At 41.7% G+C, this 17,561-nt stretch overlaps 1 protein-coding gene across 1 annotated transcript in view; it reads right to left on the reverse strand.

Annotated features, from left to right (window-relative positions):
* MYO10 (myosin X) overlaps positions 1-17,561 on the reverse strand; it is a gene marked incomplete at its 5' end in the record, with an annotated part of 160,624 nt that overhangs the window by 61,946 nt on the left and 81,117 nt on the right. Inside the window, 5 exon segments of the mRNA XM_084220624.1 lie at positions 392-476; positions 600-613; positions 1,515-1,639; positions 2,658-2,792; positions 10,092-10,279. Coding sequence (XP_084076750.1) covers positions 392-476; positions 600-613; positions 1,515-1,639; positions 2,658-2,792; positions 10,092-10,279 — 547 coding nt within the window.

Below are 17,561 nucleotides of genomic sequence, written 5' to 3' on the forward strand. Positions count from 1 at the left end.
AATGTCATTTCTTTTGTTCAGTGGATTTATTCTTTATGAGAAAGGATTAGAGCAACCAGAATTATTTATCTTTGTTGCTGTGGAGTTATTTAGTACCAGCAAAAATATTCAGTTTGAACACAATGAGGCATGTTTGTCCCCAAGTAATTTTCCCAAGGCCACAGCAGAAGCTGGGAGGAAAACTACCGTCAGCTCAGTGACACTCTTCAGCTAAGTAGGTTCCTTTATCAAGTTAGCTCAAATTCACACTCACTGAATCCCAGCTGAATAAATAACCTATTTCTCAGATTGGGTTAGTGGGTTTCTGCAGTTAAATTCTCCACTGCTGTCACCACTGCTGACTGCTAGCAGAAAACCATTTCGGCTGTGTGACTTGTGCTTTGCCACTCACCTTTCTCTCTCTCTTCTATCCCTGCCAGCAGAGCATAGAATATATGATAATTTCTTTCCCCGGGGTTTTGTCTTACTACACGATTCTGTCAAAGCAAAAAATAGTTTCCACTTTAGTGATCATTTTTGAAGACAATTTTTTTATCCACAGTTTCAGACAAAAATTTAATCAAACACAATTAACTAAGCAAAAGCAAACATCAACTTACTTTTTCCAATAAATCTGGAGCCAGCAAGAAAAGCTTCAGTCAAGGAATAAAGTAAAAATCAATTAATGCAGAAGCTTTTTATAATCTTCCTTCTTTCGTTTGAGACAATAGGAAGACTATTATGGTCTTTTCTTAAACATGCTAAGCCTGTTTCATACACTAGACCTACAAGAAGATAAAAAAAGTAGCAACAATGATAATATTGTAGCAGTTCTAATATCAGTGTATCAACACCTTCTCTTTCAGCCCATCAAAACTGGACTTGGCAGATTCTGAATTTTAAATGACATCTGCTTTTTTATTTTCCCTAAAGCTTGGATAAAACCTCAAGAATTAAATTTTCCCCACTGAAAACACAGTTCATGTTTAAAACAGCAGATAGGATCTCCTTGGCATATTCCTCATCCCCACACCTCTGCTGCTCTGGTGGAGGTGGCTCATAGGCTGATTTTGCCAAATGCAGGACAAATCCGAGGATTTAACCCACCCAGACTCACACTGCAGAAATTGAGCAGCTCTGCTCTTTCAAGTACTTTTCCAGAGAAGTAAGCAGCTTATCTCTGGATACAGTAATGAGGGAAATGGCTGACAACTCAACTTATTCCCCAGAACTCAGGCTGTTTTAGCTCATTACACGGGAAATGCACATGAGCCATGTCACGCTAGGGGCAGCAATACAAAGTGCTGCTCCTCCAAGGGTACAAACACCCCATGCCACCACAAAAGCATGAGTGCATGTGTGAATTTGGTGTTGCTGCTTCCCCTTCCCACCTACACCAGCTCAATTTTAACTGTGTGTATTTCAGGGTGGGGTGAGAGCACAGAGAAAGGCAAGCCAGCTCTCCCTCAGTCCTCCATCAAGGAGGTACACGGGCGCTTCCCACCAACAGGGGTCAAATCACCAAACAAGGATACAATCCATAATTCTTCCTCCCTGAATGTTCCCTTTCTGACAGATGTTCAGCTGAATAAACTTCCCAAAGCGACTTGAGTTGTTGTTGTAAACAGTCTTCGCATTGCCAAAAGCTTCCATAATCGGACTGTGAAGACAGAGAATGACAGGAGTGTTAACATGTGACCAGCATGCCAGCAGCTTCACATGGAGCTGGTGAAAGGAACAGCACTCTGACAAGCTCCCCTCTGACACTCTACTCAGCAGCAGCCTACATGCCAGCATCACCCTCCATTTAGCAATGGGCATCTCACTTTTCTAGCAAGATTCATGTATTCATGTATGGTGCAAGTATTCATGCAACAGGAAGAGAAATCACACTGAACTACTCTGCAGCTTCAGAGCAGTAACTGCTACTTCCTACTTCTTTTGTAATTGCTCAAAAGATGCACACACTTCTCACGGCGGTACTCAAATGATAAAAATAAGAAATCTCGGCACATGCAAATTGCTAGATAGATGCAAGGAGTCCTTGTCCTGGGGAAATTAAAAAAAATAACTACATCAAGATACAGCATGTAGAGCAGAGATGAAGCAAGATAAACAGAAGTAATAGCATCTCAAATTGCTTTTGTTTTTAAATAGTTTAGAACCATGTAATTTCACGTCAACACCAAGATTTCTTTTTTGCTTGCATAGATTGTGTCCAATTTATCTGATGCATTTAGTCATCTGTCTTATCAGCTCTCCTTATCCTCCCTTTCCTCAGCACACTTTTACCGCTTGAGTACTTTATCCTCACCATGCTGTATCTTGTTCTACCGTATCCTCAGGCTACACAAACTGAACGAAAGATATCTCCCTCCTATCACCCATTTCCATTACTGATTATCTGAATTCAGCCCCAAACAAAAATGAAAGCCACCATTAAAGCATCATCCATTTCAAAACTCTGTGCATTTTTGCTTCACTAAGAGATACCACTGTGCTCATAATTCTCTAGAGCAGCCAGGTAATTTTGTTTAATGGAGTACTTCTCTTTCTCCAGTACACATTTTACTGTTCAGTAAACACACAAACATATTTGATTGCATTGCAAGATCTTATTTCAATGTCAAGGTTTATGTCTTCTGAAAAAAATACCCATGTATTGTAAGATCCTATACCTGCTCTCGAGAATAGCTTGCTCCACACAGGAGGTCTTCTCTCTGGAGGACAGCTCTAGTGAATGCTGGCTCATTGCAGACAAGAACTTGAGAATCAGCTTCGTGCTCTCCGTCTTACCAGCGCCACTTTCGCCACTGAAAGAAGAGGAGGAAATGGTTTGCACAGTCCCAGTGGCCAGTGAAGAAGCCCTCTGGCTAGCCACCCAAACTCTACGTTACTGGAGGTCAGGAAGACTGGGGTGATTAGAAGTGATGGTCAAATGAAGCCAGAACACCTCATTAAACTTCCTGAATATGACATCCAGGGAAAAACACAAGCTGTCCTTAAGCTTTGTAACTGCCCAGACAGCATTTCAAGGCACTGACTGCATATGTACACACACCTAGGAGGCAAAAAGAGCTCTCTGAATGCAAACAATTATCCAACACTTCCCACCATCATGTTAAAACAAACTCACAACAAAGACACGGTAAAGGGATACAGACCAAACCAAGAATTATATGGGCAAGTTTGGTATACATTGCAGCAATCTCGCTAATGAAGGAACCCTGCTGGGAGGAGGAGAAAGTTAGAGACACCAATGCACATTCTAACAAATAAAGGCTACTCGTATAATTAATACTGAAATTCTTAGTGAGCTACGTACTCTTTAAACAAACTTTTTATATACCTGCTGAAACAAACCAGATTCGTGTGAGTTCAAAATATCCAATTTCCACCTCATTACCATCAGAGATATAAAACCTCTCATCACCAGCCACAGGAGAACAAAGCTCTTTGATAATGCTAAATTGACATTTTAAAAGCAAATTATTAATAAGTAACCCTGGTGATACAAACAGAAGGCAATATACTCAGTTTCTCTTCAAAACCAACACTGTAAAAAGGGAAAGTTTAGATTTGGCTCATTTCCCCAGTACCCTTCCCCTTCAATCATGTAGCTTAAACAGACACTGCAAGCTATTAAGAAATATAACTTGTAGGGAAAGTTTGTCTAGTTTGCTCACTCTTCATCAAAGGTATTAGCATTACCTAAGCTGTGGCCTAGCTCCTCATTAAGCTGTACCTAATTCCAGTTTACTCCCAAATAAAGAGGGTACATTTTGGTCTTACTTCACCTTTTCCATTGTAGCAAGTGGGAATTTTGACTTTGATGGAACACAACTGGGAATGTGGAGCAGCCTAGATAATTTGACAGTCTTTTGTTGTGTGTTTCTGAGCAATGACCCCACTGATTTTAGGTTACAACAAAGTACAATGATGCTTTCTAGTAAAATGCAAGGAAGAAAGGCACCACCCATAAATACAGCTTGACATTTTCCTGCAAATGAATGTCAACAATAAAATTAGGGAAGAGACATTCAGGAAATATAATGAGACATCTTCATAAATGCCAATGTGTTCCAGCAACTGTGATTCATCCATTATATTTATACCACATCAAACAAATTCTGTAGTGTTTTCTATGTAATTTTACCATTGACATTTTTTATGTAGTTTTACTGTTGATGTCTGGCCTTTTCAGTATTCCTTCCCTTTCTCTTTTCACTTATCTCTTCTGCCCAAGAAGAAACACTTAATATTCCTGCATTCAATTTTCACCATAAAAAAACATTTTTACTAGTAGCTGTGAGAGAGCTTCACAAACCCTTGCATTATTCTTGTCTAGTGCAATAAATCATCAAGTGATACACACCTCCTCCTGCCTAATTCTCTCTTTCTGAGCCATGCATATATCTCAACAGCAGGCACAGGGTGACATTGAGGACATCACCTCTTTCACTGATACCATCCTTCCTCTGCCCCACCCACTGTCCCTTGATCTGCAGAATCTGTAGCTCTATGGAAGCTGAAAGTTACCCCACTGTAATTGAGAGCCACTCTAAAAGTGAGATATTCAAAGCTGATGGAAAATATCTCCTGCATCTCTCTCTGGTACAGCTGGCATTATGCACAATTACACACTCTTGTTTTCTCAGAACAGGAGAGACTCAGAACTGGTTCGATTCCCAACCTGCCCAGCATCTTATTTTGACAGTTGCCAATTGGACATGCCCATGGAAGACATTGATTATTTCCCTTCTATGTTCTTCCAGCTTCCAGTTATTCACTCTTCAGAGGCTTCTTGATCTAAATCTGGTTTTTACATGTCTTGTAACCCTCAATATACTTATCTTCTATGAGTTTCTAGCCACACTTCCTTAAAAAGCAAATGGTCTTGTTTGTTCAGATCCACCTCCATTAGTTTCCTTTGATACCTCTCAGTTCTCATGGTGGAAGGAGAAACCAACAATTCATCCTGGCACTCTTTCTGCTGTGCATGACTTGATGGTTAGTGCCCCAAATTCAAGGTGCCTGTCTCCATTAGCCATTTCCCATTTTATACTTTTTATTACTTTTTAAAATTTTCCTCTGAACTACCATCAGTTCCATGAAGTCCAAAGGATGGATTTACACAATGTGCTCTACTCATTTAGTAGTACCCACTCCATTCTATTCACTTTCACAGTTAGATGGGATCAATCTTTCAGAGTGCTTAGAAAGCTTTTGCCTACAAGGTCAGTAAAAGGGTGAATTTTTTAGTGCAACCTTTCCAGCCCATGAGTTTAAGTGCCCAGCTTGTTCCACATCACTACATTCAGGACTGTGAACATATTAAGTCTGACAGCAGTCCAGAAGGCCCCCACTTAGATCTTTAGACTTTCTCCATGACTTGTTCTATGCAGGGTTAAGGGCACAGCAGCCTGGACTCACGACTGCCACAGCATAAAAAGGGGTCATTCCGAAGGAGGTAACACTAAATCATTTCCCTGCTCTGTCTGGGTAAGAGACAGCAGAACAGTCTGTGGCGGCTGCTAATCACTGACACACCAAAGGCACTGCTCCATGAGCACCTCTGGAAGCCCCAGCCCAGCTCCTGAGGGCCAGATGACCAGAAGCCCCACATGGGGGAAGGGCCCAGGAAGGCCAAAGGGTACTTGAACTGAGACAGGAGCCAACACATGTCTTGACCCCACTTCCTCTTGGAATTTCTATCATCTGAACACCACTGGAGTGATCAGCTGATAGCATAGCTATCAGGAGTGATAGCTATACTTGTTATTTTCTGTATATTTTCTGCCTTTCTCTCTTACTTCCACTAATTGCCTCTTCTTAGAGCTTTGTGTAACTTAAAATTGGATGAGCATAGAAGGGCTAAGTTAATGCTTTGAGAAGTGTTTGTGTTGATGGAATGCTGCTCTAAACCTTTGCAAAAGTTCTCTGATTTTCTAAAGTTGCCAGTGAAGTTTTTTGTTGGTTTGACCCCCTTGAGAACATCTTTTTAGTACTTTTCTTGTGCGTCTGAGTACACAAACAACCGTAAATCCTTTCAGGAGTCTCATCAAATGAGGTTTCTGGGGCCTTACAGTCTGCTGCTTTTAAAACCCCAAGACAGATACACACAGACAAAACAGCAAATATACTTCATCAAATGCACATCTGAACTTCGGTGCATCAGTCTCACAAGGACACCACACCCATCACAGGTCTGGGTCCCATATAAAAGATTTGTTTCATGTTGATTTTCAAGCTGAAAAACAATAACAAAAAGTTTCAGGCCATGGGATAATAATAACAGAGAGAATAAATTGGTATCAGACAGTGATTTCCCATTCATGGCACTGACTTGAATGTCACACAGAGCGATGGTTGTGGCTCCCTTTACACTTCTTTGGGAGTGCTCTGATGTGGATCAATTGCAATTTTATCTGAGAGAAGAGCATGTGTTTGCTTCTGCACAGACTAGAACACCTTAAACAGAGCAGCAAAAAAAAAAAAAACCCAAACCAAACCTAAAGATATTTTCCTATTCTTGTAATAAAGGAGTGGAGGCTTGAACTTGGTCTCAACTTCAGCTAATCATGGGGCAGCTCAGCCCCTTTCCTACACCAGGACAAGCTACTTAGCTATTGCTCAAATTAGATGGACTTTCTTCATGTTCCTGAGACACCCAGCTGAAAAATCTGATGTTTTTAACATGATGGGCTTCCCCCCCCCCCCCCCCCCCCCGCTTTAAATGAAACTGGACTCTGCAATAATGGTTCAAACCAACATGAAGCTGAGAATTCATTGATGCAGATGTTTTTCTCTACAGAAAAAATGCTAGTTTTTTTAGTCTGGGACAGTAAAAACACCATTTCACAGTTATGTACATATTCTAATACAGCTGTACAATATTCTGTACAGCTTCTTCAGTGTATTGCTTTGTTGACATCTTAGGCTGCTAAGTCCTTTTTATGCAGCATTATCATGAATGAATGCCTGTTACACACATCAATAAATAAACATCTCTGGGTGATTCAATTTATCATCTCTTCTGTATTTCCTTCCTTTTCACCTCTGACCTGGATGGTTATACTGGAAAAATGGTCTCACATTTAAATGATATTCTGAGTTTTTCTAATTCATGTTCTGCAATTCAGCCTCTCACCCTACCCCAGCCAGAAAAATATCCCAATATTAATATTTTTCACAGGTTTTTGAACCCAAAGCCTGAAGAAAGCAGCTGCAAACCAAAGCTGAGCTAATTCTGGGGACCAGCAGGGGGCACTTCAAGTCCAGAGGATAATCAGAAAGTTTTCCAAGCGCCTTCCTTTGTGGGACTGATACGATTTGCTACCGAATGCTGAGATGCCAAGGTCAGGAGCAGCTCAAACTGCCTACCAGAACGTGAATAATTCCCTTGTTTTAACTACACTGTTTTCGAGATGGAACAGAATTTTCCCCTTCATTATCTCTTACATTAAATGCAAGACCAGAATATCTGTCTGAATTCAAACACTAAAGAGCTCCACTTTCTTTTTCAAATGCCAGTAGTAACCAAGAAAAAGTTACAGTGACGGTACAGTGACTTGCTACAATGTCCAATGCTATGCCAGTAAAAGATGCAGGAATGACCAGGAATGCTGAGTTTGCCAAGCACACTGTTATACCTCCACTTCCTATGCTCTAAACTAGATTTGCAACAAGAGGGATTTTCCTAAGCTGTAGGAAGGCCATGGAAACCTTTGGTACTTTAAAAAAATCCTATTCTGAGTCCTTCACAGATAGAGCAGCTAATGCTCTTTCAGGAAAGCAGATTTGATATTCATTTTTTTAAATTTATATTGCACGTTTCCTAAATTTCTACAGTAACAAGATATCCTTATTCAGTTGTATTGTGCCACTTATCTGAAACACAGAACTTACACAAATCGCTGTTTCAATCCATGACCACAGTAAACAATTTTTAAAGAGATTCCTAATACAAAACTTCTCCATATTATAGCTTATCTGTTCCAAAGCACATGGTTTACAGAGCAGAAAGTGCTGAAGACTCCCCTGGAACATCACACACTTCTGCTTATGTCCATTTTAGGACATAACCTCCTTTCCTCTTGGCAGCTTGCGAGGAACTGGAATGAAAGGTAAAATACCGAGACTACTACAAAACGGCAAAAATACCAATGGCCACCAGAAATTGTTTTGGTCCCTAAATTTGTGTACACAGGCTGCTCATAAGGAACTGCCTGGCAATAAAACACAAAATCATGACTCCATGCTAGCTCTTGCCACATGACAAAGATCTCTGTGAATTTTATTTTTGCTCGGACTCTTACCTGAGCTCATCTTTATATGTACAGAACTATGTATTAAGTAATAAGAAGGAGACATACAGTAAAAGAAAGCTGAAAAAACACACTCTTCCACTTTGTGTCACTGCAAAGCAGAACCTGCCTAGAGGCAAGGGCAGGCGGGCACTGTGACCTGAGAGCCTGCCCAAAGTTGCAAGGCAGGCCTGGCTGGGTTGCAGCTAATCCACATTTCTAACAGCAGCCTGGGTGCTGAACTACATACACCAAATCCCCCTCTTATCCATGAAGCCTTGCAATGTAGCTCACAATCTGAAATGTCAGTAGAAACTGCCTATTGCCGAAGGTGCTGCTCTCACTGTGCCTCATCCCCTCTCTGTCCCACCGTCTGTCTGCCCCGTGCTGCAGTCAGTCCTACAGCCGCCACAAGGACTCCTGGGGAGGCCAGGAGACAGCCAAAATCATGTCACCTCCTGCCTGAAGAGCACATGTCACTTTGTGGTGCAGGAAGGTGACAAGTAGGCCTAATCACAAAAGTGCTCTGAGGGCAATAGAGGAGAGGGAGGGGAAACACAAGGTCTCCGACCCTCTGAGCATCCCTCCCTGTCCAGAGCCCGGTGGCCAATGCCGTGCTGCGGTGACCTGCTCCTCCCTATCTGGGGGCCAGGCTTTGGTCTCCCTGCCAGTGTGTGAGCCAACACAGCTGAGCTGGCAGGCTAGGGAATGGGAAGAGAGCTGGCTGCATTTTCAGCTCTTCTGGAGCCAGAAGGAAGGAGGAGCTGAAAGCAGTGAAAAGCTATTGAAATGCCAACTGCTCCCCAACGCACACTCGGCCCCAGCCAGATCCTGAATACCAGCGACACAGTGGTTCAAACGGGAAGCTATTAAATCACCATTAAATTAAAGCACAACAAGATTAAGCAAGGAAGATTAATCAGGCAGAATTAAGTGGCTGAAATGTGGAGGGGTTTCTCTTTTGCTATTCTTATTTACTGCATATCTCAAGAACTGCTAGGGTAATTTTTTCTTTTCCTCTCCATACAGGAATCAGGGTCTAGCGGTGACAAACTACTGAGCTGCACAGAGAGGTTTAAAGTGGTGGGAAAACACTTAGGGTAAAATTTCATGTGTGAAGACCAAAAAATGCCCAAAAAATTCAACAGAATTTTTTCCCTAAATATAATTGTAAGACACATTAAAAAAAATTAATGTTTTGTTAGAGGTGCACAGAACGACACAAAACAAGTTCAGAACTCTCTTGAAACCGTGCTGTTTAAAAAGCCTGCTTTCTTTTGGAGTTGTCCCCACGTGGCCCACAGACACACTCCCAAACCACCTTGAAAGGCTCACTATTGTATTTGCGGGGTACCCCGACGATGGAAGGGATGGTGAATCTAACTCCATGTTCTCAGAAGGCTAATTTATTGTTTTATGATACTATATTTTATAAAAGAATACTAAACTAAACTATACTAAAGAATACAGAAAGGATACTTACAGAAGGCTAAAAAGATAATAATGAAAACTCGTGACACTTTCCAGAGTCCCGACACAGCTTGGTGCTAATTGGCCAAAGAGTGAAAACAACCCACAGCAGATACCAATTAAACAATCACCTGATGGATAAACAATCTCCAAACACATTCCACATGTGAGCACAACACAGGAGAAGCAAATGAGACAAGAATTTGTTTTCCTTTTTCTCTGAGGCTTCTCAGCTTCCCAGGAGAAAAACCCTGGGCAAAGGGATTTTTCAGAAGACGTGAATCCCGCGGCTCACCATCAGGGGTGCCCAGAGCAGCAGCAGCAGCCAGCACTCACCTGATGAGGATACACTGGTTGTCGTGGCGCTTCCAGAGGCAGCGGTAGCACTCGTTGGCCACGGCGAAGATGTGGGGCGGGATCTCTCCCATGTGGTGCCGGCTGTAGCGCTCCACGGCAGCGCGGTCGTACAGCCCCGGGATGCTCTTGTAGGGGTTCACGGAGGCCACGATGGAGCCGATGTAGGTCTGCAAGCACACAGCACCCCCAGAGCTGTTAGCACACGTGTGGTGGAACACATCGACACTCTCCTCTAATGACAGACAAAAAATACACGTTTGCAAAACCATAACAATCCTTTGGATAAAGGCGGCCAGCAATTTTCCCTGATTTCTTCCTTTCAAGAAAAGCAACAAAAGGGCGAAAGTTGTTCCCACCTCTGCCATGTTCTCAGGCTTACCCCACCTGTAACAAACACTGAGCTTATTGACTGTACAAATCCCTGCCTTAATGCCGCTTACAGCTGCATGGTAATGCCTATCAACGTTGGCCTACAGCTGCTTCTCATGTCCTGAGGGACTTGCTGAACTTGATAAAATCTGACTGAGCCCAAAGCAATGGTGGAAAAGTCTGTATTTCCATGTAGAGTATCCAAGTCCTTCTCTGCTACTCACTTTTAAAACAGAAATATCAGGCATTTTGGTAGACACATTATATTTAGAATAGCAGGCTCTAAGAAAAGCGTGTGAAGCGGCAGATGCTCCAGAATCACTGGGTTTCTGCAACATTTTTAATATTATTTGGATGCAGAACAGCAGCTGGCAAGTCATTAATTTCTATCCCACTGCAATTAGAGAGCACATCAGTCAAAACCACCCAGGTAGCAGCTTATGCCCATTCCCATTGCTTTAACTCATTAGGCTGTGGTAACCTGATCATTTTCAACAGTCTGTTCACAATGCTGTTCAATTTCTCCCTCACCCTCGATCCACTTCAATATATTTTTCTAATAAAATCCTATTAAGTGAGGTAGGAGATAACATTAAGCATGCTATCTACAGAGTTTCTGAGGCATGTGAAATTAATTGATATACGGTACAGCATGCGCAGTGTTACTTCTGCGGTACCAATTCCATTTCGTTAAACGCCCTTTCTGCGGTTACAGGCAGGAAGCTGACACCTGGCTTCAACAGCCCTGCTCTGGACTGGTGAAGGGCCAGGCAGGGCAGCCTCCAGCCCTGTAACACAGCCCCCATGTGCAGACAGATGCCTCGCCAGCAGTCAGCCAGGAACCAGCTTGTGAAGCTGACAGCAGGACTGGGGCTCTCTTCACATCCACAGCACCCTAACCAGAGACGGATGGATAAGGGGAGCAGCATCCTGCAAACCCCTGAAAGGCAGCCCCAGGCGCTCCCCCTGCTGCCTCCTTCTCTAAGCCACCACAGGGCATTCACTAAGACAAAAGGACCATCAGTTCCCCCCTACTTTCCTTTCCTTTCCCCTCTATCAGCCTCTTTTGCAGCATTTACAGCCCACATCTACCTGCCTCCCTCTTCTTCTCCTTAATTAACATGCAATTATCGCTGTGTGTCAGCTCTCCTTTCTCTCTGTTACCCTGCTGTTACAGCCCCCATTATCCACCTGTTCACCCTCCATCAGGCCCGACACAAATTGCAGCTTTGAGCATTTGCGAAGGGAACTGCAGTGGTGTCCTTGAAATCATGACAATTTTATTAGCAGTAAGGGGAATATCCCTCCTCACTGTAACTCTAGCACCTTTTACAGCATGGTGAATTTTCAATCTGTATTTTTTATAACACCACCCTCCCCACCCTCCCATGCTGTGCAGCAGCTCAGAAGATTTACTCTAGAAGAGAGATACCATTTCAACATGAGATCGTATCGCAGGGCAATTACAGCACTGAGACAACAGCCTAATTTCCTGGGATCATCCCCTCTTGGACTTTTAAATAAGTAATAGGTAACAAGGAAGGCTCTGAAAACAAACTTCCTCTGTTTGATACATATTTCGGCACAGATTGCACAGGGAAAATTTTAAGGGGCTTCTTTTTGTAATTACACGACTGCAGTGCAAGTACGACCAATGAAAGAGACTGCTACAGATCTTCCTCTTTCCCTTACTGAAGTCTGGCTGAAGTCTTTGGAAAAGAGTAACTTGAGGCACATCATCACAACAGATGCCATGGCAAAGATGTAAATAAAAAAAAAACCATGAAACATGATCCCACCTAGCTTCATAAGTAAATAATCACTCTACAGCTTCTGCAAGAGCAAGTACCTGACAGAACAACACCTCCACGATAAAGCACTGGCAAAACTGCATCACCATGGGCTACACATTGTGACTTTCTTGCTTCTCTTCCAAACCATAAATACCAGAAGAGGTGACAGCAGTCCACTTCTGCATACACTCAATTAAAATGGGGCAGTCTTTCACATGACTTAAGCACTTTTTTTTTTAAGTGACAAAAAGACTTCCAGAATATTAGTCATTACTGTGAACTATAAAAGTTTATTAAATAAAGTTAGCTGGCTTCATTGCCTTGTAATTCAATAAGGTATAATAGAGAAATGGGCAGTGTATTACAACAATAAAAGAAACCTGGTGAACAGCAGAAATCATACATGTGAAAAAAACACCTCAGTGAGTAATGCTTAGGACATGTCACTATTAAAAAAAATCCATCTCTCTATCTTTTCCTTCCAGCAAAAATATGAAGAAGCACAGTCTCTATCTACTGACAAAGGTGCAGCTTTGTGGTTCCAGTCTTCTGGTGCTTTAAGAGCTAATCTACTACCTCTTTGCAGGACAAGTTAAATGCACAAATTGCCACCAAATTATAATGGCACATGACAGAACAAACTCAGGACTTCAAAAACAACTTCCTCATCCCAAGATCATGAAAAAAGCATATTCTTCACAGATGCAGTGTATCACATTTATCACCTACCAGGTGTCAGTCCGACCCAGGAGCAGCCACAAGCAGCTTAGTCTGCATGGACTAAGGAGTCAGCTGGCCCAAGGAAAGGTTCTGCCTTCACCCAAGGTAGTTCAGCTAAGTATCAATGGGCTGAATCAGCACTCTTATTAAAAACTATCCTAATTATTTTAAAAGGTCACATTAAAAGACAAATCTTTCAGAAGTCTCTGTAAATTGCCTCTGGGATACTCCAGTGCAGCAAGATATTATTCTGCTGCTGCAAGAATAATTTCCTACATCACTTCCAGGCCTACTACTTATCCCATCCAGTACCTATCACAAGGTCTTACTAGTAGCAATATTTTATAAGCAGTAGATCCTAGACTGGCAACTCTAAGAGCCCCTAAGTTAGGGACCTTGGGTAGGAGGGAAGGATATATTTAATCCCATGGAAAATGCTACCAACTCTCAATTTTATAGAATCACAGAATGGCTTGGGCTGGAAGGAGAGCAAAGATCATGTGATTCCAATGCCTCTGTTGTGGGCATGGACAGCTTCCACTAGAACAGATTGCTCAGTGCCCCATCCAATGTGGCCTTTAACACTTCCAGAGATGGGGCATCCACAACTTCTCTAGGCAAACCCCTCACAGTGAAGAATTTCTTCCTAATATCTAACCTCAACATACTCTCTTTCAGTTTGAAGCCATTCCCCTTGTCCTGTCAGTTCATGCCTCTGTGAAAAGTCCCTCTCCATCTTTCTCATAGGCTCCTCCACTTGCCCTCCCTAGGAGACCTTGAGCAGCCACACACCACAGCCCCTCCTGCAGGGCAGCCCTTCTGGTCTGGCAAATGCAGGCATCTTAGCAGCAGGCTAAACTGGTGCAAAAACACACCAAAAATGCAGGACTGCTCAGGGGATGTGTGCTGTCTCCTGAGCACCACTTCTGCACCAGACATCAGCATGTGGCAAAGTAAATGGGTTAGCAATCAGAAGCAGGATCTCTAAATTAAAAATGATGCCAACATCACAAAGCAGGTGAAATTTTAGAAACGGTATGATCACATAAGAATGACACTTCCACTTTGCTTGTAAGACAGTAATCTAAATTTTCATTTTGTTCTTTGCAGTTTCTAATCTGATTCTGGAAGTCAATAATTACTTATTTTAATGAAAGCATTCCAAAGCAATTATGAATGGGAGAAATGCTGCCAGAGCACTAGCAAGCAGACAGAGGAGTTCTGAAGACTTCCAGTTGAAATAGTTTGAGAGTTTTTTCAGTGATATACTGTGAGAATTCCTGCTAGAAGCCTAACCCCTTAAATCCATGGCAATGAACAGGGCAGTTTACTATTCCCTGATATATGACTGTCTCAAGGCTTCACACAGAATCACACACAAACACTTGAACTACAGACTAAGCCAGCAAAAACTTGTTATCAGATCATGGCTAATATATTTATTTAAACCAAAGAATAAATGAAAGGTGAGTTACTCAGCCTGAATCCCAATGCAGCCCTTTGATTACTATATTAAAGGTTGGGTTCCTTTTGCACTTTCAAACTTCTACTGGAATTTTACATTGTTAATTCATCTCCTAAAACACTTTCAATCACAAACCACAGACACTCCTGCTCCCCCTTTCAGCAAAAAGGGTAAACAAGATTGTTTGTTGATTGTCTACAAGGACTTTCAAAATTAGAAGTTCCAATCCTATCTTCTCAGCTAGACATGGAGTAAGGCAAGACAAAATTAAAGATGTACTTCAGAAAGGAAGAGATTTTTCATCAGTTCTTTGAATGCTTTTTGTTTTGCTTGTAGCCTTCTGATAGCAATTAGCTTTGAGCCTCTGCCTTGATATCATCCCACAGTTCTTCAAACACTGAAAAACAATTTATTCTTTAGCAAGAGCTGACAAAGACGGCTGTTACCCACAGAAGTACTCTAGCAAAACTTAATAGTCAGAGTAGTCCTGTCTAACATGAGAGGGTGGGTTTTTTTTTTAATAAAGACACAATCAATTTATTTTAGTTTGATGCCAAACAAATCTAAATGACATACAAGCTTTTATTGATCCAAATACACTTTAGTGGATTTTACACTTAGTATTACAAGAAAAAAGTTTGCAATGTAGGAAAAAAATACAGTTTGAAATGTCTTACTTCCCCATGTAGAAAAGGCTTTCAGATTGAAAGAGAAAAAAGTAGAGTAAGACATTTCCCCCTCAATTTTTTTTAAGATTCTCTATAATGAAAAAGCAATTAAAAAGAAAACTGCTCTAATGGAAGACCACTTCATTAGTCCTATAAACCAAACATACTGAATACACCAGAGCCACCCTGCTTTTCAACTTTTCCCCTTCACAGATGCTTTTTAGAATTTTGGGGTAAATCCTTTCAGGTTTGTTCCATATTTAGCAACCATACACCCTGCACTTCTCCCCTTCTATGTCAAAACTTCTCCACAATAACTTTTCTGTTTCTGAGGATCCTTTATGATACCTGTGTTCTACCCAGCTCACTTTTCCCGTGTAAGGTCATTAAATTTATTCTACACTGCCCTTCTTATGACCTTTCACTCTCTAAATCAGGGTGTCCCTCTGTTCTTCACAGACTTCTAGCATCTGAAACATCCCAGTCTTTCTGCTTCCATAAATAAATAAATTTTAGAAAAAGGGGGAAGCAGGGAAGGACACACACTTAGGCTTTCCATATCTCATGCTACAGGGAGAGTGGGAGAGAGAAGGCAGGAGCAGACTGGAGGACTCTGTTGAAGCACATTATGTGCTGCTCCTAAACTAAATCTTTGATCAACAATCTCAACAGAAAACGAAACTGCTTGCATTATTAAAGCAGGCATAGGAAGACTGCATTACTCTACTTCTTTCTATAATTGTAGTTTCTTACTACCACCAAAAATCAAAATATTCTTCACAGCTTGGAACTACAGATGCTGGAATACATCAAATAAAGAAATTAAGATGTTTTGTTACAGATATGTACACTAACATGGAGAAACAGGACTTCAGGACTTTGTTCAACTCCCTTAGGAGCACTTTCAAGCCTTTCTTCTTTAAAGCATGAAAAATCCATGTTATTAGAGAAAGAATGCTTACTGATGCCTCAAAAAATATGTTTCTGAACTGTTTTTGAACAACTCCTGAATTTTCTGGAGTCTCCTAAGGAACTGATTCTGTGTCTGAAAAGAAAAAGTTTGTTTGGTTTTTTTTTTAATGCGGTATTGGTATTAACCTGCCAATTTATTCCACAAGTATTACTTTGTGGGCTTACCCTTAATATATGGGAAACTTCAAATTAAACAGCAGTCCAACTGGCTCACCTCAAAGCTACTTCTGTGTTACTTTTACAAAAGGCATGGGAAAAGATTTTTATCACTATTCCACACAACCTCTACATCTCACATACCTTTAAATCATCACAGCTACAGGAGCCTTACCAAATAAAACCAGTGTTTTCACAGAACATGCAGTGGCAGGCAACTTTTAAAAGACCACAAAATAGCCATCAAACTTCCCTATGTTTTCAACACCAAATTTTAAGGTGTCAGGATGAGAAACCTGGGAACAGAGGAGTTTGCTCCACACTGCAGCCGTGGCCTTTGTGGTTCAGAGTTCTCTCAGGTGAAAGCATTGATGGTAATCAGGGTTGAGTTTATTCTGTGGCAAAGACAACCAAATGTCTACCACATACACATCAGCAGAAAAAGGAGAAAGGTGGCTGGGCCACATTTTGGTGTGCTTTTTAGGGGAGGCAGAAGAAGGGGCAATGGTATGCCATAAAGAGGATGGTAATTAATGCCCTCATTCATGGTAGGATCTCGATTTATCCTCACTGTGGTAAGTATACCCTGTCTTTCAGCTAGTCCCACGCTAATTTCAGTGGGACAGAACCCAGTTGTCTCATGTCTGAAGCAAAGCTTCTTTCTTAAAAACCATAATCAAAGTGAAGTACTAAACTACAATTTAATGTTTTTTAAAACTGCATGTTTTAAATGTTTTCAACCAATCAAGCCATTTCTAAGATGGAAATGCCATACTCTATAATCATCCTTACATGCTTGGGCTCCTGCAGTCCTCACCATGTCTGGTGACTCATGGTGAACTTCCAACTGCCCAAATTTACATCAGCTTTGCTTTTCTCTGTATCTGTGTTCCTTGTCATTGCATTCAACATTATGACCCCTAAAGTTGTTTTTTCTTTTTAAGTTCAGCTGTAGGATTGATTGCAAAATGAGCTGCTTGTAAATTCACAGGCCACACTACAAATACGAGAGTTAGCACCCACATGAGAGGACCTTTAGAAGAGAACCAGAACATGACATGGAATGTGACTAGAAAGATCAGACACCTACAGCCAAGACCCACCTTCTACATGCTCTCCTTGTAACTAGTTTTGGAAAGTGTCTTCTCAGCTGTACTTTCAAACCACATCCTTCAGTCCATGATGGAAACTGCGGCAGCCTCTCCTACCAGCCACTTCCCTGCTGGCACTTTCTCCTTCTGTGCTGAGCCCAGAATGGATCCAAGGCATAACAGACCAAGGCCTTTTCAGAGCCAGGCTTGATGCT

Source organism: Fringilla coelebs (assembly GCF_963513975.1).
Source record: "Fringilla coelebs genome assembly, chromosome: 1".
Lineage (NCBI taxonomy): Eukaryota > Metazoa > Chordata > Aves > Passeriformes > Fringillidae > Fringilla > Fringilla coelebs.